The sequence below is a fragment of the Aulonocara sp. 'chitande type north' Nkhata Bay genome, linkage group LG14, assembly GCF_057382095.1.
Source record: "Aulonocara sp. 'chitande type north' Nkhata Bay isolate Kocher_YH1m ecotype deep benthic linkage group LG14, A_spYH_male_GT1.1, whole genome shotgun sequence".
Taxonomy (NCBI): domain Eukaryota; kingdom Metazoa; phylum Chordata; class Actinopteri; order Cichliformes; family Cichlidae; genus Aulonocara; species Aulonocara sp. 'chitande type north' Nkhata Bay.
In genome coordinates, this window is record NC_141357.1 from 26,151,040 (window position 1) to 26,177,392 (window position 26,353).

The 26,353-nt window shown below is 38.6% G+C and overlaps 3 protein-coding genes across 3 annotated transcripts; all 3 read right to left on the reverse strand.

Moving 5' to 3' along the window:
• Positions 1-152: 152 nt before the first annotated feature.
• On the reverse strand, positions 153-4,284 carry LOC147314721 (extracellular calcium-sensing receptor-like). The gene is made up of 9 exons (XM_086260217.1): positions 4,224-4,284; positions 3,066-3,166; positions 2,303-2,911; positions 2,065-2,195; positions 1,827-1,923; positions 1,558-1,681; positions 964-1,436; positions 785-865; positions 153-509 (listed from the first exon to the last, which is right to left on the reverse strand). The coding sequence occupies exons 1-9, from the start codon at positions 4,282-4,284 to the stop codon at positions 153-155; spliced, it is 2,034 nt and encodes a 677-aa protein (XP_086116343.1).
• A 6,974-nt stretch (positions 4,285-11,258) lies between these two features.
• On the reverse strand, positions 11,259-15,724 carry LOC147314722 (extracellular calcium-sensing receptor-like). Its single transcript, XM_086260218.1, has 9 exons — positions 15,664-15,724; positions 14,472-14,572; positions 13,749-14,336; positions 13,478-13,608; positions 13,203-13,299; positions 12,957-13,080; positions 12,369-12,841; positions 12,191-12,271; positions 11,259-11,615 (listed from the first exon to the last, which is right to left on the reverse strand). Exons 1-9 carry the CDS (start codon positions 15,722-15,724, stop codon positions 11,259-11,261), a joined length of 2,013 nt encoding a protein of 670 aa, XP_086116344.1.
• A 4,742-nt stretch (positions 15,725-20,466) lies between these two features.
• Positions 20,467-25,058, reverse strand: LOC147314723 (extracellular calcium-sensing receptor-like). Its single transcript, XM_086260216.1, has 12 exons — positions 24,872-25,058; positions 24,594-24,721; positions 24,356-24,508; positions 24,068-24,268; positions 23,704-23,840; positions 23,325-23,544; positions 23,058-23,188; positions 22,067-22,163; positions 21,783-21,906; positions 21,187-21,659; positions 21,022-21,102; positions 20,467-20,823 (listed from the first exon to the last, which is right to left on the reverse strand). Exons 1-12 carry the CDS (start codon positions 25,056-25,058, stop codon positions 20,467-20,469), a joined length of 2,289 nt encoding a protein of 762 aa, XP_086116342.1.
• Positions 25,059-26,353: the final 1,295 nt, after the last annotated feature.

Sequence of the window (26,353 nt, forward strand, 5' to 3'; positions counted from 1 at the left end):
GTGATGTACTAATCCACCTGTGCGTGATAAAAACATAAGCTTAAAAAATAAATCAACAAAACAAAGATCTCTTATTTAGTATTTTGTTTTATTCTCTTTTAACTGAGATGACATAACATGTTTACTCTGAAAAACATATGTTATATAGATGTTCATCTACAACATTTTCTGGTCATACCTTTTTTAATATTTTTCTCAGGGTGCAGTAAAATGATATAGCATTTGGGCACAAAAATACAGAGCAACAACCCATAACTAGATGCTAAGATAGCAAATATTTCCACTGCCACAGAAAAGTTTCCAGGAGAACTGACATAAGCTGGAATGAAAGAAATCCACACAGCCCAGAAAATCAGCATGCTGAAGGTGATGAACTTTGCTTCATTGAACCTGTCTGGTAGTTTGCGTCCAAGGAATGCCAGGAGAAGACAGGCAAAGGCCAGTAGGCCAATGTAGCCAAGCAGCAGGTAAAACCCTGGAGGCCATTGCTCTTTACACTCCACAACGATCTAAAGATGTCCAGAAATGTGTTAGTATGGATTTTGAGAGATGGTACATTTTATGTGATTATACTTATTTTATGATAATGTTCAACATTTTTTAATATTAGTACAGAGAGATGATTTGTGTTATATTTTAACAACTGATTACTCACTTACTACATTGAACTATGTTCTAATCCTGAAGTCCTGAACTATAAGGATTAGAACATTTAAGACTATGGTTATGGCTGATGGTAATATCAAAATAAAGAAATAAAGTACAGTCTTGGTGCTTTACTCACTTTTCCAGTTGAAGCTTGGTAGTTTGGATTTCTGAATGGAAAGGGAGGTGCGCCCAAGACCCAACCAGTACAGAGGCAGATCTGGGGGGAAGGATTGGATGATAGAAGAATACAAGAAGTACCAAACATGTGCAATATTCAAAAACCATTACATTTAGACAGTTTCATATTCTTCCAACCTGAGGAGCTGTAGTGCACAAGATCAGAATCCTCTGCTGAGATGTTCCAAACAGCATCTGACCCCTGGAACCTGGTACGTTCGCCCGGAAAGCCAGGAGGACCACAATAGTCTTAACAAGGAGGCAGGACAAACACAGGACAAAGCTGATCCCAAATGCTGCCTGGCGGAGCCTACATGTCCACCAAGAGGGCTGACCAATGAACACCAGAGAACACAGGAAACAGAGCTTGAGTGACAGGAGAAGCAAGAAACTTATTTCTGCATTGTTGGCCTTGACGATGGGTGTATAGCGGAAACGATGAAAAACAATGGTGATGATGGTGGTCAGTATGAAACCCAGCAAGGTAATTGCTACCAGGATGATTCCCATTTTGTCATAGAAAGACAGGAATTCTTCTACTCCTGCAACACATTTCACTTTTTCTTTGTCTGACCAGAAGTATTCTGGACATTTAATACATTCAGTGGAACCTTTGAAAACACAGAGCACAGAAATATGCATGTAAACAGTCAGAAACTATTCATTACATATCTGTCATTTTAAATAACTTTAATAGCATTTTGAAAAAAACAAAAAACATATATGGGCTACCGGTCTGGTTGCTGATCTCTCCATCTGCACAGGGCAAACAATCAAAGCAGCATTTGGGCTCTCCTTGGCGTGTGGCCTGCCTGCTGCCAGGGGGACATGGAGCACTACATTGAGATAAAGGAACCTGAACAAGGAACAGGAAAATGATATAATAATGTGAATCAATAGATTGTTTTAGAGAATTTGACACAGTTTATCAAATAATTTTCAACAGCTTAAAAATGTTTAGTTTTAAGTGGCATAAGGAGTTTGGGGTAACAATGACCTACCCGTGACTGTCCTTTTGTCCATACAGTCATGTCCTTCACTATGTGCAGTTGCTGTCTTTGAGGAGCTGAACCATCATAGCTTCCAACTTTGATAAATCTGGCATAAAAAAAATTCCCAATAAATTATTTAAAATTGCAATCAGGCCAAATAATAGCAATAGAGTAAAATGAATATAAATAAAGCTTCTTGTTTATGAATACTCACACTTCAATTGCATCATTAACTATTATGTTTTACCTAATTTCATCTGTGCTGTCCTTCTGCCAATTAATGATATCATAGAGAGGGACTGGCTCCCCATTGGAGTCAAAATATACATTTTCATGAAACTGGTTGGTAAAATTCACAATTTTCAGATGTTGAAGAAACTGCATGAAATAGAATAAAAAAAAATCAACACTGACAAACAAAACAGATGATTTCAAAAGAACGTTCACAAACCTTGTGTAACATATTTTGTCATAATTTCAATTACCTGACCATTTGAAAATGAGCTGTGCTTCTCACATAATCCCCTGCTAGGTCCCACAGAATCACAGTTCAAAAAAGTGTGCAGCGCATGGGCAATAGCATATACAGCTTTATACACATTATAGGATATTCTGACCTTAGTTACATCACTATAACTGCTGTAAACATATGTGAGATCCTCTAAACCTGTGCATAAAGGCTTTTCAACCACACCTGCATAATCTATATAATCCGGCACATTAAATACATATTTTTGTCCCACAATAAGTCCGGCCCTGTAACCTGAACTATTTTGAGGGTCTATTTGATAAGTATTTGGATCTTTAAAGTTATCCTGAGTATCCTGTTCATATTTGTTGGTTCTGTCTCTTTGAAACTCTAGCTTACAACCAAACTGCTCTTCCCAGAACATATTGACAAATTCCATTCCTGGTTTGGGAGAAGGTCGGACATTTAAAAGAAACTCTTTCAAGCCAGGGATGCTGACTCCAGGGAAGGAGAAGCCCAGTGTTCCCTCCAGAAGAGAGTGGAAATTTGGTGAAGCCAGTCGGCTAGCAGTCACCCAGGCTTCACTGGCTATCCACTGTATCCCTGTTACATTTCTCCTGGCAAGCTGTAGAGGCACAAACAAAGGAAAAGCAAACAAACAAAAAATATTTTATGATCAGTTTCATTTGATTTTTGTATTTTATTATGGAAGTACTGCAAAATATTTCATGCTATATGCCTAATCACACACTGGCAGACTTAACAGCTGAGATACTTACTTCTGAGAACAAATCTACCAGCTGGCCTTCTGTGGCAAAGACCACCACAACCCGAGCAGTTGAACTCTGTAATTTGTCTGCTATTTTTTGTATCTCAGCCACTGTGGATGATTTTGAGATAGTGAGATGAAATTCTACACACCCACCTTGTTGTCCAAATAGATCAGAGAATGCTTGGATCCCATAAAGACTATAGTCATCCTGAAATATATATACATAAATGACTTTAAGATAATGTTGTTATTTAAATCTAACTAATTTTATATTTCCAAAAAGTCTTTATCTCACCGTGGTCCCTATTGTGCCTACCCAGAACCAGCCAAAGAAAGTGACAAGCTGTACAAGGCCTCTAACTTGAAAGAGATCACTTGGCACAGTTCTCAAGAATGATGGGTACAATTGCTTATCAGTAAGACAGGTACAAGTGGCAAAATAACTCACCTATAGAGAGATGGGTTATTTTATAAAACTGACTTAAAACAAACTCTAACCATAAAACATTATTAAATGTGATTAAGCAATTTATTACCAGTGGTATGTTGAAAGGGCCAAGTGTTTGAGCTACAGCTCTTGTAGGGGAAGAGGATGCAAAACCAATCACAGCAGGCACCGGAGAATAATACAGACATGTGGAAGCCTCTCTTGTCTTTATTTCTTCTGTTGTGTTTTCCTTTATATATTTTTCTGTATTTTTAAGGCTGTTATGCATTATGGTTTTAACTTTAGTACCTCTATTTTTCATTTGTTTTGTTGTTACTCCTACAGTTGTTAATGTCTTCATTTCAGTACCTCTGTTTTCAGTTTCAAGTATTTCTTTAACCTGACTTTTCACTGCTTCAGAGTGACTGACTAAGGAAAAAAGAACTTTCAGACTGGTGTGGACATGGTCACAACTGTCCATAATCTGGTAGCCTAGTTTAACACCTGGTAATAGACTTGAATTACGGTTAATTTCCTCCACTGCAAACACCATGGTCATCATCCAGCGAAAGGCTCTGAGGTCAAAGCTGTCGAGAAATAAGGTGAGTATTCTTTAGCAATAAAGCAATCACATTAACACAAACACACAATGTAAATTATCTCTCTGAACCATAGACAGTGGGGGAAGAAAAACAAAAATGAAGACTCAAAAGATATAAACTGTACACTTATACTCACCCGCTGCAAGATGTAGTTTCTGGTTTAGTTTTGTAGCTATACTGTGGATCACTGGCAACATAATGCAGAGGGAAAAACCCTCCAATCACAACATCGCCATCCAAGTGCAAGGCTAGAAGCTCACTTCTTTCCAGTTTTACACATTGAGGTAAACTAGAACCACTTCTCACATCCCCTATCTTTAAACCAGGTTCTTTAAACCAGGTCCTTTGGAGCTGTCTTTCAGCTACAGAAGCATCAAAGAACATAATACAAGCAAGTTTAAAGACACAAAAAAGCAGCCAAAGATAATTACAAACGGTTGAATTCATAATGCATAATCCACTGTAGCCCTATAGAAATTGTGCTGACAACAATGCATCTCCAACATAATCTCTAAGAGTCTAATGCAGTGCATTAAAAACTATGATGGTTATGTTATTGCACTTATTCATATGAGTCATCATGAGATCACCCAATCAGAGTGAAATGCAAAAGGAGAGTGAATATTATTGTTCAAAGTTATGAAATGTCTTAAACCATCTTAATAAAATTATAATAATAATGAAAAAGAAAGAAACTGACACATATTTCATTTAAAAAACACAACATAAGTAATGACAATGATTCTATTTGCCGCTGAGTTTGAATTGATTTTCTCAATATAATGTTTGTTTCAATAGCAAAGTTATGTGGAAATATCCATAACCATGTTCCACAAATAGTGATGCTCATACCATATTTCTACCACGTAAATATTAATCTTTTCATTATATTATATTATATTATATTATATTATATTATATTATATTATATTACAGTGGGGCAAAAAAGTATTTAGTCAGCCACCGATTGTGCAAGTTCCCCCACTTAAAATGATGACAGAGGTCAGTAATTTGCACCAGAGGTACACTTCAACTGTGAGAGACAGAATGTGAAAAAAAATCCATGAATTCACATGGTAGGATTTGTAAAGAATTTATTCGTAAATCAGGGTGGAAAATAAGTATTTGGTCACCTCAAACATGGAAAATCTCTGGCCCTCACAGACCTGTAACGTCTTCTGTAAGAAGCTTTTCTGTCCCCCGCTCGTTACCTGTATGAATGGCACCTGTTTGAACTCATCATCTGTATAAAAGACACCTGTCCACAGCCTCAAATAGTCAGACTCCAAACTCCGCCATGGCCAAGACCAAAGAGCTTTCGAAGGACACCAGGAAAAGTATTGTAGACCTGCACCAGACTGGGAAGAGTGAATCTACAATAGGCAAGCAGCTTGGTGTGAAAAAATCAACTGTGGGAGCAATCATCAGAAAATGGAAGACATACAAGACCACTGATAATCTCCCTCGATCTGGGGCTCCACGCAAGATCTCATCCCGTGGGGTCAAAATGATCATGAGAACGGTGAGCAAAGATCCCAGAACCACACGGGGGGGACCTGGTGAATGACCTGCAGAGAGCTGGGACCAAAGTAACAAAGGTCACCATCAGTAACACACTACAACGGCAGGGAATCAAATCCCGCAGTGCCAGACGTGTTCCGCTGCTGAAGCCAGTGCATGTCCAGGCCCGTCTGAAGTTTGCCAGAGAGCACATGTGTGATACAGCAGAGGATTGGGAGAATGTCATGTGGTCAGATGAAACCAAAGTAGAACTTTTTGGTATAAACTCAACTCGTCGTGTTTGGAGGAAGAAGAATACTGAGTTGCATCCCAAGAACACCATACCTACTGTGAAGCATGGGGGTGGAAACATCATGCTATGGGGCTGTTTTTCTGCCAAGGGGACAGATCCGCGTTAAGGACAGAATGAATGGGGCCATGTATCGTGAGATTTTGAGCCAAAACCTCCTTCCATCAGTGAGAACTTTGAAGATGAAACGAGGCTGGGTCTTCCAACATGACAATGATCCAAAACACACCGCCCGGGCAACAAAGGAGTGGCTCCGTAAGAAGCATTTGAAAGTCCTGGAGTGGCCTAGCCAGTCTCCAGACCTCAACCCCATAGAAAATCTGTGGCGGGAGTTGAAAGTCCGTGTTGCTCGGCGACAGCCCCAAAACATCACTGCTCTCGAGAAGATCTGCATGGAGGAATGGGCCAAAATACCAGCTACTGTGTGTGCAAACCTAGTAAAGACCTATAGTAAACGTTTGACCTCTGTTATTGCCAACAAAGGTTATGTTACAAAGTATTGAGTTGTATTTTTGTTATTGACCAAATACTTATTTTCCACCCTGATTTACGAATAAATTCTTTACAAATCCTACCATGTGGATTCATGGATTTTTTTTTCACATTCTGTCTCTCACAGTTGAAGTGTACCTCTGGTGCAAATTACTGACCTCTGTCATCATTTTAGGTGGGGGAACTTGCACAATCGGTGGCTGACTAAATACTTTTTTGCCCCACTGTATATTATATTATATTATATTTGTCAGAAAACCCAAGTAAAGTAAATGGACTGGTTCTTATATATCTCTATTCCACTTTTCTAGTGCACTCAAAGCACTTTAAACAACAACTTCAAGAAACACAGTTTTTCTATGCCTAAGTATATCTAACATTCACATAACACATCAGAGAGCAATTTAGGGTTCAGTATCGAGCCCAAGAAGACTCTGGCTTACGGAGGCCAGCGATTAAACCCCCAACATACTGTTTTAGTAGATGACCTTCATGAGCTACAGCCACCCCAAAAAGTCACAGTTGGCAACAACTTGGGTCGTTATTGATACTTGTGGCACAGCTATGGGTGAGTGGGCCACACTAAAGCTGATATGATGAAGTTAGTCTAACACTGACTATATCAAATTTTCTGAGCTCAAATGTGACCCAAATCTCACAGCACAGCTGCCACCTAACTATAAGATTATAAGTTTAGACAGCTCGACTCACTATCAGTGAAGGCCAAATGTGCCCCACGTTAACTGGCTGGCCAAAAACATCTATTGCAGTTTAGAGGTGTGTCAGGCAGATAGTATACTGCAAGTAAACAAAAGAAAATTTTGAAGATTTAGCACCAGTTAAGATGATTCCTCTGAAGATGGGAGAGTCTCAACCAGTAAGATGACAAACTGTATTAGGTTTGTGTCAAGTCTTAATTGCACAGACCTTGCATGTGCCAAGGAAATGAAACAAAAACACATACCTTGATTAAATGTATTCAGCTATAAATTCAGAAAATATATACAAGATAAGAGCAGCAAAATGAAGAAAAATACAAGAATAAAATAAGATAAAATAGAAAAAACATACTATACAAAACAGAATTTAAAAAAAGTACTACGTTGCATCAGAAGAGATGCACTTAGTAATATTGCACATAAGGGCACATAAGTGAAGGTTACCATGGTGTATTGGATGTGTGTGTGTGTGTGTGTGTGTGTGTGTGTGTGTGTGTGTGTGTGTGTGTGTGTGTGTGTGTGTGTGTCTGAACATGTGTGGTCTTGTCACGAGTTGCTACGGCAGGTATCTCCACATGTTTGATTTGCTAGAGGTTTATGCTGGATACCCTTACTGGGATTAATGTCTCCTGCTTGAATTGACCCAACAACCTTTTTCTTTCTACACCCAGACTTAATAATAATAATGAGCATGCCAGATAAGCAATTATTTACTTAACAGCAATTAATCAATTGCTAATTGGGCTACATTTCTGTATTATCAACAGACTTCCCAAATTAAATGATTTCCAAAATGATTTCATGAATGAATTTTCTCATCTGCTTTTAAGTGCTGTTGTTCAATTTGAAAAAAAAAAAAAACCCCAAAAAACCCCCCAAAAAACCCCCAACATTTTGGCAGGTGACTTTAATTTACATACTGATGAACCCTACTGTATTTTTAAATATTTTTTTAACATTGCCAAAGCAAATATGGGCGTAAATTAAACTAAAACCTAAACTGGAAAAACTACACTATGATAACTGTGACAAAAAGGACATGAACAAGATTCAAGACCAGAGCATGCGAGGAATGTGGAAAAAACATGAACATGTAACATGAGCATGACCTGAGCCGAATCATGAAGTACCTGAGCTTGACGTGACATGATGGAAGGAAAACATTGTACCCCTTGAATTAAAGATCCCGTGAGATTCCCAACTGTGTGTGTATTTCATGCCCCTGGAGGATGGACATAATAAATGTGTGCTTTCCACATTTCTGAATAGATGGTTTTATTATCCCTGCATCAACTAGAGCAACCTGCTGTTGTCTTTTCAGGGTAAACCTTGCAGGTTCAGGAGCAGCTCAACTGTTGCAAAAGGCTCAGGACAGTCACTGCTGTGTGCAGGAAATGTCAAGTGTCCTTTCCAGACACACTTCTGGTTCCAAAAGGACCAAGTCATCTGCATCTCAACCAGCAACTAATGTCCCAACATTGGGATTGGGAGACCTCAGCTGGCCTTTTGCCAATAAAGAAGAGGAGGAGGACAAACTTAAGGTTTGGAAGTGCCCAAGCATCCCCCACCTCCTGACTATTCCTGAACCCAGGTTGGCCAGCCCCCTCATCTGTCAACTCAGCACAGGGCAGCAAAATTGTCAATAGGAGCGGTCCCAAAGGTGCTGTCCACCATGACCCATGGCTACCACCTATTGTTCTCACGCAGAACCCCTGTAACAACTACTCCCACCTTTACTCCACCCTAGCATGCTCAAATACTGCAGGAAGAACTCGCCAACTTCCCAGGCAAAAGTAACATAAAGGATGTGGAGGCCAGACATTTCCAGGCTTCCCGCTATTTTTTTTTTTACATTTATTTTTACATTTTACAATTTATTTATTTTTTGGGTGGTGGATTTTGACCAATTCTGGACCTCAGGGACCTCAACAGTGATCTCTGGCCCTTGAAATGCAAGATATTGATGGTCCCTGAGGTCCAGAATGGGTTTCTCTTTCTAAGAGCATATTTTTCCTGTATTGGTTTTCCTTCACTGGCTCCCTGTTAAATCCAAACCCAAATTTAGAATCCTGCTGCTCAAATATAAGATCTTGAATAATCAGGCCCATCTTATCTCAATGACCTTATACTAGAGTATCACCCCATTAGAGCACTTCACTCTCAGACTGCAGGTTTACTTGTGGTTCCTAAAGTATTTAATAGCAAAATGGGAGGCAGAGGCTTCAGCTTTCAGGCCCCGCTTCTGTGGAACAAAGTTCCAGTTTGGATTCGGAAGACAGAAAGCCTCTCTACTTTTAACATTAGGCTTAAAATGTTCCTTTTTGATAAAGTATATAGTTAGAGTTGGATCCTCCCTTAGTTAAACTGCAATAGATGTAGGCTGCTGGGGGATTTCCATGATGCATTGAGTGTTTCTTCTTTAATCACCTTTCTTTAGTGTATCTACTCTGCCCTAATCTCTACCTGTCTATTTATACTGTTCTGTTCTTTGTTGCATCTTCTTTCTTGCTGTGTGCCCTGTGTTCTCTGCACAGGACACAGACACCTGTTTTAAAACAGTTTTAAAATCCTGTTATTAACATATAAAGGTCTACACGAAGAGGCCTCTGCTTATATATCAGAGCTACTGAAACATTATCATTGCAGCTGACTTCTCAGATTGTCTTAGCAAGATAAATGGTAATTGTCTCACTCTGTTACTTTAAAACCACATGCAGTCAACTTTTGAGGTTGTAGCACACAACCTCTCATACAGTCTTCATCACCCTGTTAGTTTGGCTAAATCTGTGATTTGTTTCAATGGACTGCTAAAATTACATTTTTATAGGTTAGCTTTAACATAATCTTTTCCTCAATATTTTGTGCCTTAGTTTATATCTTTATTGCATATATGAAGTTGTATGTGTTGGAACATGTATACTTATCTTTAATATGTGGCTTTTATTCAAACTGTAAAGACCTATGTTACTCTGTTCTGAAAAGTGATATACAAATAAAGTTATTATTTATGTAGAGTGTTTAATAAATTTTTTGGACCACCACCTAATGTAAGTTTTTGCCACAGCTGTCCTGAATTAACAGGACGGTTTCCTGTGCAAGCTATTAATTAAAATTGTTATCCATGAATCCGTTTCAAATTTACTGTTTAACAAAAAAGCAGACGCAACAGTAAAGCACATAGTTATTTTTTATTATTATTGAGATGCCAAATTATAGTTAATTACTTGCATTCCTGAGCAAAAGGTTGAAGGTTATGATAGATTGATTTCTGACTTCTCAGAGAACTCTAATGTGCTGTCCCAAATTTGGATGTAGAAATGTAGTTAAGTTTGTTATTTGCCTAATAAACAACAATATCATTTTTAGCTTTAAAAAGGTTTTTGACAGATTTCTACAGATTGTATAATTGTGAAATATTTTTAAGCACTGTATGTATGTATTGATTAATTAATTGGCTCCACAGTGTTACATATTCAATTCAATTTAGTTAAGTTCAGTTTTCACAGTGGGTAAAGGTAAAGATCTGACAATGCATTTGCCTAACAAGGAGAAGGTTCTAGACTGGCAGTAGACACAGCAGGAGGGTTGTGTTAGGAACGTGTAAACAAGTCCTGAATCAAATATGTGGCTCCATCCACTGTTGCAACCCAAGGGACCTGAAAGAATCTTCCTTCCTTCCTTCCTTCCTTCCTTCCTTCCTTCCAGAGGGAGCAAAGCTTCCATACATGGCTGATGGGAGTAAGGCTGTGGAACTTAAAACAAGACACTAGGCAAAGTTTCTCATGTGATAGGGGAATCAGGAAAATTTTGAATGTGAAAGTAATATGAATTTTCAAAACCCATGCACCATCAACTTGAGACATTATTGAATGAAAAAGAGGGAAGATTTGAGGGATATTTACAAGTTTCCTTAATGCTGTTGTTGAGGTTATCGAACATTTATAAAATGCCCCCTAAAGGACAGAGTACATTAAAGTCCACATTACATTACAGAGAAGGTATAAGCTTTTTGCGACTGAAGTCACAAGTAATTGAATAATATAAGTATTGGGGGGGGGGGACACATCTCATGTGGTATGGTATGTGGTATCATGTGGCATAATACAATTATAAATTATTAACTCTGAGAAAGAATGCAAAATATAAACGTTCATCTTGGATTTTTTCCAGTCATGCCTTTCTTAATATTCCTTTCAGGGTGCAGTAAAATGATGTAACATTTGGGCACAAAAATACAAAGTAACAACCCAAAACTGGATGCTAAGATAGCAAATATTTCCACTGCTACAGAAAATTTCCCAGGAGAACTGACATAAGCTGGAATGAAAGAAATCCACACAGCCCAGAAAATCAGCATGCTGAAGGAGATGAACTTTGCTTCGTTGAATGTGTCCGGTAGCTTTCGTCCAAAGAATGCCAGGAGAAGACAGGCAAAGGCCAGTAGGCCAATGTAACCAAGGAGCAGGTAAAACCCAGGAGGCCATGGCTCTTTACACTCCACAACAATCTAAAGATGTCCAGAAATTTGTTAGAATGGATTTTGAGAGATGGTACATTTTATGTGATTATAATTATTTACTCTTTTGTGTCTACTTTACCCATTAAAGTCCCCGTGTGTAAGATTTTATTATGTTGATGGTTAACGACAATATGAAAATAAATACAAAACTAATTCCCAAAAAGTTGATTATGTAAAATGTAAATAAGGGTAGATGAAAGAATTTAATTTATGAATCTTATAGATTAAAAAGTACAAACACTTTATTCACAGTAGAACATATAGAATTATATAGAAAAAAAAGACTGATTCTTTAAACTGCTCAAATGTACCATTTTAGCGAATTATAAACTTAATGGCAACAATGAATTTCACAAAGATTGTGAAAGGCCTATTTATAGTGGCTATGACATCATCAATGTATAAGGAAATTGCAAGACATTTTTTTTGCCCCCATCCTATTGTTTTTGAGATACTTTTTTTAAAAAAATAATAATTATATATTTGAAAAATATATCATATGTCCATTTGCAATATTTTAGGCAGGCTTTATAAGAAAATACAGAAACAGTTTTCTTACTCACTTTTCCAGTTATAACTTGGTAGTTTGAATTCCTAAATGGAAAGGGAGGTGCACCCAACACCCAGCCAGTAGAGAGACAAATCTAAAGGTTGGGGTAAAACAACAGAAGAACACAATCTAAAACTATACAATGTAAACAAACTGATGTGAAAGTTGCAGACATTTTTTCTCCCTTTCACCTGAGGAGCTGTAGTGCACAAGATCAAAATCCTCTGCTGGAATGTACCAAACAGCATCCGACCCCTGGAAACAGGTACATTAGTCTGGAAAGCCAGGAGGACCACAATAGTCTTAACAAGGAGGCAGGACAAACACAGGACAAAGCTGATCCCAAATGCTGCCTGGCGGAGCCTACATGTCCACCAAGACGGCTGACCAATGAACACCAGACAACACAGGAAACAGAGCTTGAGTGACAGGAGAAGCAAGAAACTTATTTCTGAATTGTTGGCCTTGACGATGGGTGTAAAGCGGAAACTGTGAAACACAATGGTGATGATGGTGGTCAGTATGAAACCCAGCAAGGTAATTGCTACCAGGATGATTCCCATCGTGTCACTGAAAGACAGGAATTCTTCTTCGCCTGCAACACATTTCACTTTTTCTTTGTCTGACCAGAAGTACTCAGGACATTTAATATATTCAGTGGAACCTTTGAAAACACAGAGCACAGAAATATGCATGTAAACAGTCAGAAACTATTCATTACATATCTGTAATTTTAAATAACTTTAATAGCATTTTGGAAAAAAAAATATATGGGCTACCGGTCTGGTTGCTGATCTCTCCATCTGCACAGGGCAAACAATCAAAGCAGCATTTGGGCTCTCCTTGGCGTGTGGCCTGCCTACTGCCAGGGGGACATGGAGCACTACACTGAGATACAGGAACCTGAACAAGAAACAGAAAAACGATATAATAATGTGAATCAATAGGTTGTTTGACATGGTTACCAAAGACTTTTCACCATTTAAAGTAACATAAATAATAGGTTTGGGATAACTACGACCTGCCTGTGACTGTCTTGTTGTCCATACTATAGTGTTCTTCAGTATCTGCAGCTGTTGTCCTTGCTGAGCTGAACCATCATAATTTCCTACCTTGACAAAACTAGTAGAAAAAAGAAGAGATAATTTCAATGCAATGCAGTCAGTCAAAACAATAAATGTAAAAACATTACATTAAAAAACAATATTGGTATCCTTAAATGTATACAACAAGTGTAGTTCTTGACTTATGATCATCTTCACAAAAAGTTAAAAAGTTAGCTTGAAGTATGGCATTTCACCTAATTTCATTCTTGCTGTCCTTCTGCCAGTTAATGATGTCATAGAGAGGGACTGGCTCTCCATTGGAGTCAAAATATACTTTCTCATCAAACTGGTTGGTGAAATTCACCATTTTCAGATATTGAAGAAACTACATAAAAAAGATTTTTAAAAAAATGTTAATAATAAACCTGATACAAATAAATCATGAAATAAAAAAAACCCCAAACATGTGAAGCTTGATTAACATATTTAACATTATTTGACATACAAATGAACTTATTCAGCTACCTGACCGTTTGTAAATGAGTTGTGCATCTCACACAATCCCCTGGTAGGTCCTGTTGAGTTACAGTTTAAGAAAGTGTGCAGAGCATGGGCAACGGCATACACAGCTTTATACACATTATAGGATATTCGGGCCTGAGATACATCACTATAACTGCTATCTGTGTAACTCAGATCCTCTAAACCTGTGCATACAGTTTTTTTCAGAGCGCCTTCATTACTTTTATCAACAGACATATTAAATGAACTTTGCCCAACAGTAAGCCTGACTATGAAACCAGAATTGTTTTGAGAGCCTAGTTTGTAGTTTTTCAAAGTATTAGTTTCATATTCTTCACTTTTGTCTCTTTCAAACTCTAGCTTACAACCAAAATATTCTTCCCAGAACACATTGACCAACTCCATTCCTGGTTTGGGAGATGGTCGGACATTCAGAAGAAACTCTTTCAAGCCTGGGATGCTGACTCCAGGGAAGGAGAAACCCAGTGTTCCCTCTAGAAGATTATGGAAGTCAGGAGTGGTCAGCTGAGTAGCGGTCATCCAGGCTTCGCTGACTACCCATTGTATCCCTGTCATATTTCTCTGAGTAAGCTGGATGAAACAGAAAGAAATGATGATTAATGTGAAAACAATTAATTTGAAATACCTATCTTTTCATAATATAGCTTAAAACACTACAAAATGTGTCACAATATAGGGAAAGCCACAGAAAACTGAGATACTTACTTCTGAAAACAAATCTAGCAAATTTACGTCTTTGGCAAATACCACCACAACCCGAGCTGTTGACCTCTGGAGTTTGTCTGCCATTTTTTGTATCTCAGCGACTGTGGGTGATGTCGGGATCGTGAGATGAAATGCCACACACCCACCTTGTTGTCCAAACTGAATAGAGAATGCTTGGATACCATAAAGACTGTAATCATCCTGAAATGTATCCCCAAAAAGAACTTGTAAGTCATGTTTGTATATATTAACGATTCTTTTTGTGCCCTGTATATGACTGATTAGCTGGAGATTTATCAAAGTCTTTATCTCACCGTAGCTCCTATTGTGCCCACCCAGAACCAGCCAAAGAAAGTAACAAGCTTTACGAGACCTCTAACTTGAAAGAGATCACTTGGCACAGTTCTCAAGAATGATGGGTACAAATGCTTGTCAGTAAGACAGCTACAAGTGGCAAAATAACTCACCTATAAGGAGAAAGGTTATTTTATGATATTGAATTAAAACAAACTCTAAACATAAATTATTATTAAACGTGATTAAGCAATTTATTACCAGAGGTATGTTGAAAGGGCCAAGCGTGTGAGCTACAGCTCTTGTAGGGGTAGATGATGCAAGACCAATCACAGCAGGCACCGGAGAATAATTCAGACAGGGGGAATACTCCCTTGTCTTCATTTCTACTGTTAATTTTGCTTTCATGTAATTTTCTGCATCTTTAAGAGTCCTAGGCTTTGACATGTTAACTTCAGCATGTCTTTTTTCTACAGAGAAAAGGATCCCAGGCTTCCTTTTTATCCCTGCCATGTTTAATCCCTCCATTTGAATTCTGCTGTTTTCAGTTTCTGCTGTTTGTTTCACAGTTTTGGAGTAACTGATTAAGGAAAAAAGTGCTTGCAGACTGGTGTGGACATGGTCACAGCTGTCCATAATTCTGTAGCCTAGTTTAACACCTGGTAATAGGCTTGAATTACGATTAATTTCATCCACAGTGAAAACCATGGTCATCATCCAGTGAAACACGGTGTGGTAAAGGCTGACAAACAATAAATTTAAATAAATAAATTATCTAAAGTGATACACAAATCACAGGAATATTATCAAAACCCCAAATCTTGTTTTCTCTTTCTCTTTTGTTTTTAAACATTGAGACATTAAAAGAAAAAAATAAGATAGAAATATTAACACTCACCCACTGCAAGATGTAACTTGAGGTTTACTGTTGTAACTGTACTCTGGCTTAGATGCAACATAATGCAGAGGGAAAAATCCTCCAATCACAACGTCACCATCTGAGTGCAAGGCTACGGGCTTGCTGCTGGCCAGTTTTGTACACTCAGGTAAACTGAAATCCTCACTTTTCACTTCCCCTTTCCGTAAACCACTCAGTGGTTCTCTCACAGCCTCTTCTTTCCTCATAACATCTCCCTCCATCCTTTTTGGTTTTCTTTCAACTACAGTTTGAGGAATATCAGAGAACATGATACAAACAGGATTTAAAAAGAGATAAAAAAGCAGCCAAAGACAATTACTAAAAAGGATTGAATGCATCTTCTGTTGTATAAAAACTTTGTGTGCTGAAAACAGTTTCCTGGCTTTGGTTTTCTAACATACTCCGTAAAAGACTAATGAGGAGAGTTAAAAACTCAATGCATTTGTCAGTACATTTTTTCATATGAGTCATCATGAGATTAACCAATCAGAGTGACACAGACACATGGGAGAGAGGATAGCTCAACATGTACTCAGCAAAAGTTAATGTCTTCATCTCATTATATTTTTTAGAAAACCCAAGTGAAGTCACACTCCACAAGTGCCATAATGTTTTGTTAATGTTTGCTCAGCTATGGTTCTATGGCCAGATGCACAGCAGAAATCATGCAGTGAGCTAAACACTAGGTACAGAAAGTGTTATGGTAGCTAAATGCGGTCCAAATGTTACAGGACACCTGACACCTCATACTATAATGTGGTAATATTATAACTGTAGCAACAGGTGTTTTTTTCTTTTTTAATTTATTTTTTTCTTTTTGTCCCATTTGGATCTTTAGCCATCAGAATTGTTGTCTTAAGGCCAAGAAAGATGCCAAGTGGATCATCATGGCCTTTCTATATTGGTCCATTTGATTGACCTTTATTATAATTATGTATTTATTTTATTTTATTTTCGGTTGCTACAAACGGGACAGACATGACTGGGGGACAGGACAGGGAGAGAGAATGAAATAAAGAGAGGGAGAGAAAGAAAAACAGAGGGGAGACGAGACGGTGAGAAAGGGGGGAAGAAAGAAAGAAAAACAAACAAAACACCTGGATCACCTGTATGGAGAGAGAGAAAAAACAGAAGAGAAAACAAACAAAAAAGAGCAACATAATAAATACAGCACCATCACAATAAACTAGCTAGCAGAAAATAACAGTAGATACTAAATATTAAATGCTATTGTGCAGCACGCAAGATAGACAGCACACAATGTGCTTTGAGGTAGCAGCCACGAAAGGTGTAGTCCGTGTCTGTGAACACCCGTGTGTACACCTGTGTGCACACCTGTGTGGATCAGCATGCTTGTATTCCAAAGGTTTCTGCATGTAACGATCTGCTAGGGAGTGTGGGGAGCCATAGCCCTGTCCACCAGGGTATGAAGCAGGTATGGAGGAGATCCAGGCCCCAGACATCCAGAGGCCCCAGAGTACGAGGACTCGAGGAGGACCACCAAAGGGGGGGAACCGTGCCACCCTCCTGGGAAGAGCTGAGGAGAGCCCCAAAGGAGAGGTCACCCAGCAGCTACGGAGCAGAGGCCAGAGGGGGTTGCCCAGCCAGGCCACAGGCACCAGGCCCTGCCAATCGGCCACCAGGAGTGAGCCGGTACATACGTGAGCACCCAGCCCCAGTCGACAAGAACCACCAACACACCAACGTCTGAGGGCATCAGCCACCGGCAGGGAGTGTGGTGAGGGGAGATAGGCATCCGTACTTTGGAAGGGATGAGATGTACCCAGAGAGGTTGAGTCTAAGACCCAACCTGACATATAGACACAGACAAACAGGCGCACACGGACACAAACGTGCATTCCCACCACCATATACACAACCAAATACTCAGCACTCACCCAACATGTAGACAGACACAAATAGACACTGCACAGACAGTCACACTCCCCAAACATACTCTATATCCCAGGTCAAGGTAAACCCCGCCCCCAGAGGGGCAAGCCGCACCTAGACCCAGGAGATGTAACCCTCCTCTCTGGGGTGGAGGCAAGCGGACCACCCCCTTATCTGCAGTAGCAGGGATGCCCCGCATCCCAGACTCCAATCTGACGGCCAGCACCTCCTCCTAGCCCCCCAGCCCTGACGGCTAACAGAACCGGGGTGAGTGAAGACCCCAAACCTCCCTCCCCCATATGTAGTGTTGCTGTGTGCAGTTCTAAAGTGCATTTAAAACACAGGAGAGCATGGTTCCTGCTTCCTATCAGAGAGCAGCACGGCTCCTCCCGAAAACCCTCAGTGTCTATATGCATTTAAAAATGAGGGTAGGGCACCAGCGCCAGAGGTGGGTTGGAATACACCTACTATCCTCTGGATGCTGTAAAATGTGCCCACCCCCAAGGCCCTATATGTATGTGTTATGTGAGAGTGTGAGTAATGTGGATGTCTAGGTTGCAGAATAAAATTGAGGCACAGGCGGCCAGAAGGGGACAGAGGGGGAGTGCCTCCCCTGCACCCTGGTGACATACCTGCACCCCAAACCCTGCGTGTGTGGGTGGGTGTGGTAGAGCGGGAATAGGGAGGCAGCTGAGGATGGGGAGGGAAGAAAGGGACGGGCAAGTGGCCCTAAAATTGTCAGGGCTCTGTGTGCGGGCAGGCGGAGAGGAGGATCCAAGCATAGGACTCGAACACAGAATTGTGAATCAGAACCTTAGCTTTATTGCTGACATGAAAACCAAACGTGAAGTGACCACTGAAACCGGAGACCAGGAACACACAGGCATAATCTGAGGGTACAACATGACACTGAGCACAGGAAAACACAGGGCTAATATACACAGGGTGGTAATCAGGGAATGGGCAACAGGAGGGAGACACAGCTGGGAGAGATCAGGGTAACGAGACGGGGGGGGGGGGGGGGGGGGAACCAAGCTGCACACACTAACATAAGACAAAGACTTTCACAATAAAACAGGAAACATGAATTACTAAACAAGCACGCAGACTTGACACTGAGAGACAGACAGACAGAATGACACATGGAACGTGAACGTGAACTAAACTAAACGTGCGATATAACCGAGAACAAATCCTTAAGCAGGGATAAACAGAAACAAGAAACTAATAATAATCATCATCATTACTACGAGAATAAGAAAACAAACAATCCATGAAGCAGAATTAAACCGAAATAGAATAAACTCAACATACTGGGTCCAACGGACCCAGAACCGTAACAAAAATATTCTAGAGTCAAATGTGAGGCCATGTGTCCAATAGCTAAAGTTTGATCGAACCTCCTGATCAGGCTTTCCAGTCTGCCTTACCTCTTGGTCAGTCTCTAAAATGCATTTGCTGTCATTAAAATAACTGTCTTTTAATGTTAAGGGTTTCTTCATCAGTTCTAATATATTTTGGATTTGAATGAACTGTGACAGTTGTATACAACTGGTATTATAGTAAGTGTATTAAAGTGTACAACAAAATAAATATGTATAATCAGCTAAAACGTATCCATATTTGGAGGTAACATAGAAATTCAACACTAAATATTCCTTTTAATTTCTCTGGTTACGTTTTTGAGAAAAGCCTTTCTTTAATTGCTAAATAACCTGCAACCTCGATTTGATGTCAACAACTGTAAAAACTAGACAAAACTCAAAATTTGGGGTAAATATTGACTCATTTATTCAATAAGCTGTATTTGAAAATCCCTCTGTGCTGAATGTTCTAACAGCAGGTAGAGCTGTGTACTGTGAACCAAATTAAACAGCTCATTGCTTACATTTTAAAAATGCTTTTTACAAAGCATCTTTTTTATCCAGTAATAGTTGAAGTAATATATATAGTATATATATATTGAAAAATAAATTGATTGTTACAGCCAATCAGTGCAATGAATAAATGGTCATAAACTGTGGCATTAAAAAAACAATCTTAAGAATTTTAACTTTAACAACATAGTTCCAGGTGTTTAGACATCCTTTTAGACAATTAAACCCAAAATCATTATTTGCAACTCAGAAGAACAACCTAAGAACCAGTCAGGTTGCCTAAAAATCATGTTTTTGACATATATAACAAAGAAACAGTTTTTCCCACACACAGATTTTAAGATTTAGGTATAAATGGCTAGAACTGGAACTTTTTATATCCACTTTTCACAGCTGGCTTGCCTGTATTGTTGCAGTGCTCTAAATCACTCAACTGCTTCCCATGTTACACATTTGGGCTGCAGTTAGAGCTTGTTCCACTCATGAGATCTGAAAGGAGCTGCAGGCTCCCTCTTACCAGAATCTGCAGATATCTCACACACACAAACACACACATACCAACACCAAGAACAGTCCAACATGCTAACCATGTTAGTGTTTAACACAGTGTTTGCCTCACTAGGCAGGGCTTTTGTTTTATCTAAGACGTGTGTGGACAGTACAGAGACTGTTGGTGGTTTAATCACTTTGGGGCTGACTGAATCCATGTGTAAGCAGGATCGTGTTGCACACAGTTGGGCTGTAGATGAGGTAGAAAATAATAGCTTTTAACAAATAATTTTAGTTAAAACAAGTAACAGAACTAACAAGAGAAGAAAAACATCCAGAATCACTGAAACATGTTTCAGATGATATTTTATTTACTTTCACATTCAAACATTATAAGTGATTACTACAGTATTAAACTTAAACACAACTGGGTTTTCCAACACAATAAACACAAAGTTTTTCTTTTTTTCACATTAAAATATAAGAATTTTTTTTTTTTTACTCTGAAATAGAAATAAAAAATTCATCTTGAATATTTTCCAGTCATGCCTTTCTTGATATTTCTCTCAGGTCGTAGTAAAATAATGTAACATTTGGGGATGAAAATACATAGTAACAATCCAAAACTGGATGATAATATAGCAAATATTTCCACTGCCACAGAGAACTTTCCAGGAGAGCTGACATAAGCTGGAATGAAAGAAATCCACACAGCCCAGAAAATTAGCATGCTGAAGGTGATGAGCTTTGCTTCGTTGAACGTGTCTGGTAGTTTTCGTCCAAGAAATGCCAGGAGAAGACAGGCAAAGGCGAGCAGGCCAATGTAACCAAGGAGCAGGTAGAATCCAGGAGGCCATGACTCTTTACACTCCACCACAATCTAATATAATCTAACAATTAGTATGTATACAGAGAAATGGTTCATTTTATATGATTTATTTGTTTCTGCTCTGATGTCTACACTAATCACTGAAGTCCCCTTCTATAGGATTTGAAGACATCTTACTGTATAACTTAGTGATATTAACGTCCAAGAATAGAAATTGCAACAATTAGTGTTTTAGTACTTCCTACTCACTCTTCCAGTTGAAGCTTGGTAGTTTGGATTCCTGAATGGGAACGGAGGTGCGGCTAGCACCCAGCCAGCACAGAGACAAATCTGGAGCAGCATAAAATAATAGTTACAGAAAGTGGCTACAAAAACTGACATTATAATTTTCTGACAGTTTGATATCTTTCCCACCTGAGGAGCTGTGGTACAGATGATCAGAATCCTCTGCTGAGCTGTACCAAACAGCATCCGACCCCTGGAACCAGGTACATTAGTCCGGAAAGCCAGGAGAACCACAATGGTCTTAAAAAGGACGCAGGACAAACACAGGGCAAAGCTGATCCCAAATGCTGCCTGGCGGAGCCTACATGTCCACCAAGACGGCTGACCAATGAACACCAGAGAACACAGGAAACAGAGCTTGAGTGACAGGAGAAGCAAGAAACTTATTTCTGAATTGTTGGCCTTGACGATGGGTGTAAAGCGGAAACTGTGAAACACAATGGTGATGATGGATGTCAAGATGAATCCCAGCAGGGTGAGTGCAACCAGGATAATACCCATGGCATCATAGAAAGAGAGGAACTCTTCTTCCCCTGCAACACATTTCACCTTGTCTTTGTCTGACAAGTAGTATTCAGGACATTTTATGCAATCAGTGGAACCTTTGGGAGCAGAGAACACAAGACAACAAGACATATGTGGATTAAAATTCAGGAACTAATCAATATTTTTTCAATACTTTTTAACAGTGCAACATTTTCATTCTTTAATATGATATGGGCTACCAGTCTGGTTGCTGATCTCTCCATCTGCACAGGGCAAACAATCAAAGCAGCATTTGGGCTCTCCTCGACGTGTGGCCTGCCTGCTGCCAGGGGGACATGGAGCACTACACTGAGATACAGGAACCTGAACAAGGAACAGAAAAAAGATATAATAATGTGAATCAATAGGTTGTAATATTTTCTTACTGAGTATTTGACATAGTTGATCAAATAATTTTCAACAGCTTAAAAATGTTTAATTTTAAAGTGGCATAAGAAATACATTTACAATAACTATAACCTACCTGCCTCTCTCCTTTTGTCCATACAATAGTGTTCTTCATTATCTGCAACTGTTGGCCATGGGGAGCTGAACCATCATAGCTTCCAACTTTGATAAATCTAGCTTGAAATATTTCAGAATAAAACCAAACCAAAGTTTTGGGTTATAAAGTAAATACCCATAACTTCTTGTTCATGGTTGTTGTAACAGACAGATCTTTCAAAGGGACATAAAAGACTTTGTCCACAGAAACCTATTCTAACAAAGTGTCACAGATTTAAAATTGTCCATGAATTCACAGTACACAGTGCATTAGTTACACCCTTTTGAACACCCTCTACAGTGACAATAACAAATACATTTTAAAGATTAGAGTAAAAATCAATCATATATCTATATATGTATCTATATATGATTTTGATATGATATGATTGATTTTTACTGAAAAATGGCAAAATAGCTTGTGATAATGAAACACCCTGTGAAGTTGAGGCACACAACGATGTGTCCCGCTGGTAAAGTTTCCAGGCTGCCTTTCCTCATAGTAGCCATCCCTCAAGACTTTCTCCATTTGAAGAAATGCATTATCAGGGATTGTAACATCTAGTCCTTTTATTGAATTAAAAGATACAATGAGTGAAAGTGAAATGACAGTCTTTCCATGTTTGTAACATTATATTCGTTGCTGAAGCCTAAAGTGACCTCCCCAAAACTGTTTTTTGGTTTAGTTTCCTTCTTAACATTGAGCTGTTGGTTCTGTCACAAGTTAACCAACATAAACTATCATTGAACTATTAGCAGCAACCAATCTAGTTATGGACATTAAATTCTGTACCCGGAATGATTACACTACCTGCGCTATAAAAACTGTAATTTAAAACACCTATTTATTCACTCCAGCTTAATGGACAGTTAAATCTACGACAATTTTTAGAGTAGGTGTTTATAGTTCAAATTAGGATTAATACATACAGTATTTCACATGTAATGTTCACTTAAAAGTTATACTAAACCTCATTTTGTCTTTGCTGTCCTTCTGCCAGTTAATGATGTCATAGAGAGGGACTGGCTCTCCATTGGAGTCGAAATATACTTTCTCATTGAACTGGTTGGTGAAATTGACCATCTTCAGATGTTGAAGAAACTACATCAGAAGAGAATTATAAAAAATAAAATATTAAACGAAACAAATAAAAAATATATTTTTTAAAAATTACAAAATCGAAAGAAAAAAAATCACATGAATTATGATTTGGATATTTTGTGATTGTTTCAATTACCTGACCATTCGAAAATGATCTGTGTTTCTCACACAACCCCTTATTATGTCCCACAGAGTCACAGTTTAAGAAAGTGTGCAGAGCATGGGCAACAGCATACACAGCTTTATACACATTATAGGATATTCTGACCGGAGATACATCGCTATAACTGCTGTCAGTCTGTCTCAGATCCTCTGAACCTGTGCATACAGGTTTTGCCAAAGAACCTGCATAATTTCTATCAGCTGACATATTAAACAACCTTTTTGGTCCAACGGTAAGCCCAACCATATAGCTAGAATTGTTTTGAGAGCTTAGTTTGTAATTCAAAGTATCCATATAATTCAATCTTTCCAGAGTATTCACTTCATATTCTTTGGCTCTGTCTCTTTCAAACTCCAGCTTACACCCAAACTGCTCTTCCCAGAACATATTGATGAATTCCATTCCTGGTTTGGGAGAGGGTCGGACATTCAAAAGAAACTCTTTCAACCCAGGAATGCTGACTCCAGGGAAGGAGAAGCCCAGTGTTCCCTCCAGGAGAAAGTGGAAGTCAGGTGAGGCCAGCCGGCTCGAGGTCACCCAGGCTTCACTTGCTATCCACTGTATCCCTGTTACATTCCTTTGAGCTAGCTGGAAAGGCAAACATAAACAACTGTGAAGACTATTCACGTATATACTTAAAAATACCCAAAAAAGGATTTGTTACATTATTAATTAAGATGTTATTATTTACAAAATACATCAATCAAGATACTAACTTCTGAGAACAGATGCAATACATCTACTTCTGCAGTAATGACCACGACAACCCGAGCAGTTGAGCTCTCCAGCTTATCTGCCATTTCTAGTATTTCAACCGTTGTGGGTGATGCTGGGATAGAGAGATGAAATGCCACACATCCACCTTGCCTTCTAAACTGATTAGAGAATGCTTGGATGCCATAAAGGCTGTAGTCATCCTGAAATGTATATACAGAAAGCATTTATAAACCATGTTGCTGTCTAAAAGTGTCCCATTGTAGCATTTAAAAATGTTTTGGACTCACCGTAGCTCCTATTGTGCCCACCCAGAACCAGCCGAAGTAAGTGACAAGATTTACGAGACCTCTAACTTGAAAGAGATCACTTGGCACAGTTCTCAAGAATGATGGGTACAAATGCTTATCACTAAGACAGGTACAAGTGGCAAAATAACTCACCTAGAAGGAGAGCAAGTTCTTTCTATATTATTGAGACACAAACCAAACACATAACATTATTAAACAAAGTTGTACAGATAATTACCAGTGGTATATTGAAAGGTCCAAGTGTTTGAGCTACAGCTCTTGTAGGGGACGAGGATGCAAGACCAATCACAGCAGGCACAGGAGAATAATACAGACATGTGGAAGATTGTCTTGCCTTTATCTCTTCTGTTGCATTTACTTTTATGTCATTTTCAGTGTTTCCAAGATTGTGCTGAATTGCTGTCTTAACTTCAGCACTTCTCTCTTTCAGTATGGTTAGTATTTTTGACTTGGCTGTTATTGCCACAGTCTTTGATTGCTTTGTTTCAATACCACTGTTTTCAGTTTCTGCTGTTTTTTCTCCCTCACTGCTAGCTTTTGAGTGAGTGAGCAAAGAATACAGAGCCTGCAGGCTGTTATGGATATAGTTGCAGCTGTCCATAATCCTGTAGCCTAGTTTAACACCTGGTAACAGACTTGAATTATGGTTAATTTCCTCCACTGCAAACACCATTGTCATCATCCATCGAAAGGATCTTTCATGAAAGCTGCAGACATTTTTTTTAAAAAGTATTTAAATTTTTAGTATAAAGAAATTAAATTAATTTTAAAAATTATGATAAAAAATTATGTAATATAAATATAATTTACATTTTTTCATCAGTCACAGTGCCACAATTCCATGTAAACATAGCATAGCAACATAGCAACTGATATAGTTTTTTATAAAATACTGATATTTCATTCATTCATATCTAAGGGAGAAAAAAACCCAAAATGAAGATCCAGCATAGATTAATAATACCCTTACACTCACCCGCTGCAAGGTGGAATTTGGGGTTCACTGTTATAGCTTTGCTGTGGTTTTGGCACAACATAATGCAGAGTGAAAAATCCTCCAATCACAATATCACCGTCAGAGTGCAGGGCTAAGGGCTCACTGCCTGCCAGTTTTACACAATCGGGTAAACTAGATTTAGAACTTCTCACATCCCCAATCTTTAAACTATGCTGTGTCTCTCTCATAACCTCTTCTTTTCTAATCGAGTGTCCCTCCACTCTTAGTGGTTTTCCTTCATCTACAGTGTGAGAAACGTCAGAGAACACAATGTAAACAGGATTACAAAACAGATAAAGCATTAAAAGACATTTACCAGCAAGGGCTGAATACATAATTGACCGTAACCCCATAAAAAACTGTATGCTGAAAACAATGGCCCTCCAACAGCGTCTGTGACAAGCCAATGAAGTGAGTTAAAAGCTCAGATGTTTGTGTCACTGCATTGTTCCAGATGAGTCATTATGACATTACCCAATCAGAGATAGGTTGACATGATTCTCATGAACCTTAAGTTACAAAACTCAAACACTGTCTTCCTAGAGGTGACAAGAATAAAAGACAAAGTCACAAATATTTTATTTTAAAGCTATGGGAAGTTAATAACAAAATATTTATTCTATTCATGGCTTCTGAGTATATATTTACTTTAGACTGACAAAGACAAAAATAAAAGTTAGAGCATTAAAAAAATTTACTTTAGAAAATAGGTTGCTATTTAATCAAGTTTAAAGAAATGCTTGGCTCATGTTAGAAGTGAATTTTTATCTTTAATACAGGTGTACATCATTATTTATATATTTCACAAATACCTCAAAATTGTAAACACACATTTTTACACATTCTACTATAGAAATAGGTGTTGTAGAATAAAGCTACGAAAGATAAGGCCACACCCACCCAATACCAAATGGAAATTTGGTTCACTGTGTAAAGAGCAGGGGGTTCTGCTCTTATTACTGAAAGATGACCTGAGGGAT

Bases quoted from the DNA above. Each gene is read 5' to 3' on its own strand.
- LOC147314721 (XM_086260217.1), bottom strand. From the start codon at position 4,284: ATGTTGCCAGTGATCCACAGTATAGCTACAAAACTAAACCAGAAACTA. The intron at 2,912-3,065 runs GTAAGTATCTCA...GTGCCTCTACAG, and splicing joins TGGTAGATTTGTTCTCAGAA to CTTGCCAGGAGAAATGTAAC. The intron at 2,196-2,302 runs GTAATTGAAATT...TATTTCATGCAG, and splicing joins GCTCATTTTCAAATGGTCAG to TTTCTTCAACATCTGAAAAT.
- LOC147314722 (XM_086260218.1), bottom strand. From the start codon at position 15,724: ATGTTGCATCTAAGCCAGAGTACAGTTACAACAGTAAACCTCAAGTTA. The intron at 12,272-12,368 runs GTGAAAGGGAGA...CCCAACCTTTAG, and splicing joins TGTGCACTACAGCTCCTCAG to ATTTGTCTCTCTACTGGCTG. The intron at 11,616-12,190 runs GTGAGTAAGAAA...GGACATCTTTAG, and splicing joins ACCAAGTTATAACTGGAAAA to ATTGTTGTGGAGTGTAAAGA.
- LOC147314723 (XM_086260216.1), bottom strand. From the start codon at position 25,058: ATGATGACAATGGTGTTTGCAGTGGAGGAAATTAACCATAATTCAAGT. The intron at 23,189-23,324 runs GTAATTGAAACA...CTTCTGATGTAG, and splicing joins GATCATTTTCGAATGGTCAG to TTTCTTCAACATCTGAAGAT. The intron at 20,824-21,021 runs GTGAGTAGGAAG...AGATTATATTAG, and splicing joins ACCAAGCTTCAACTGGAAGA to ATTGTGGTGGAGTGTAAAGA.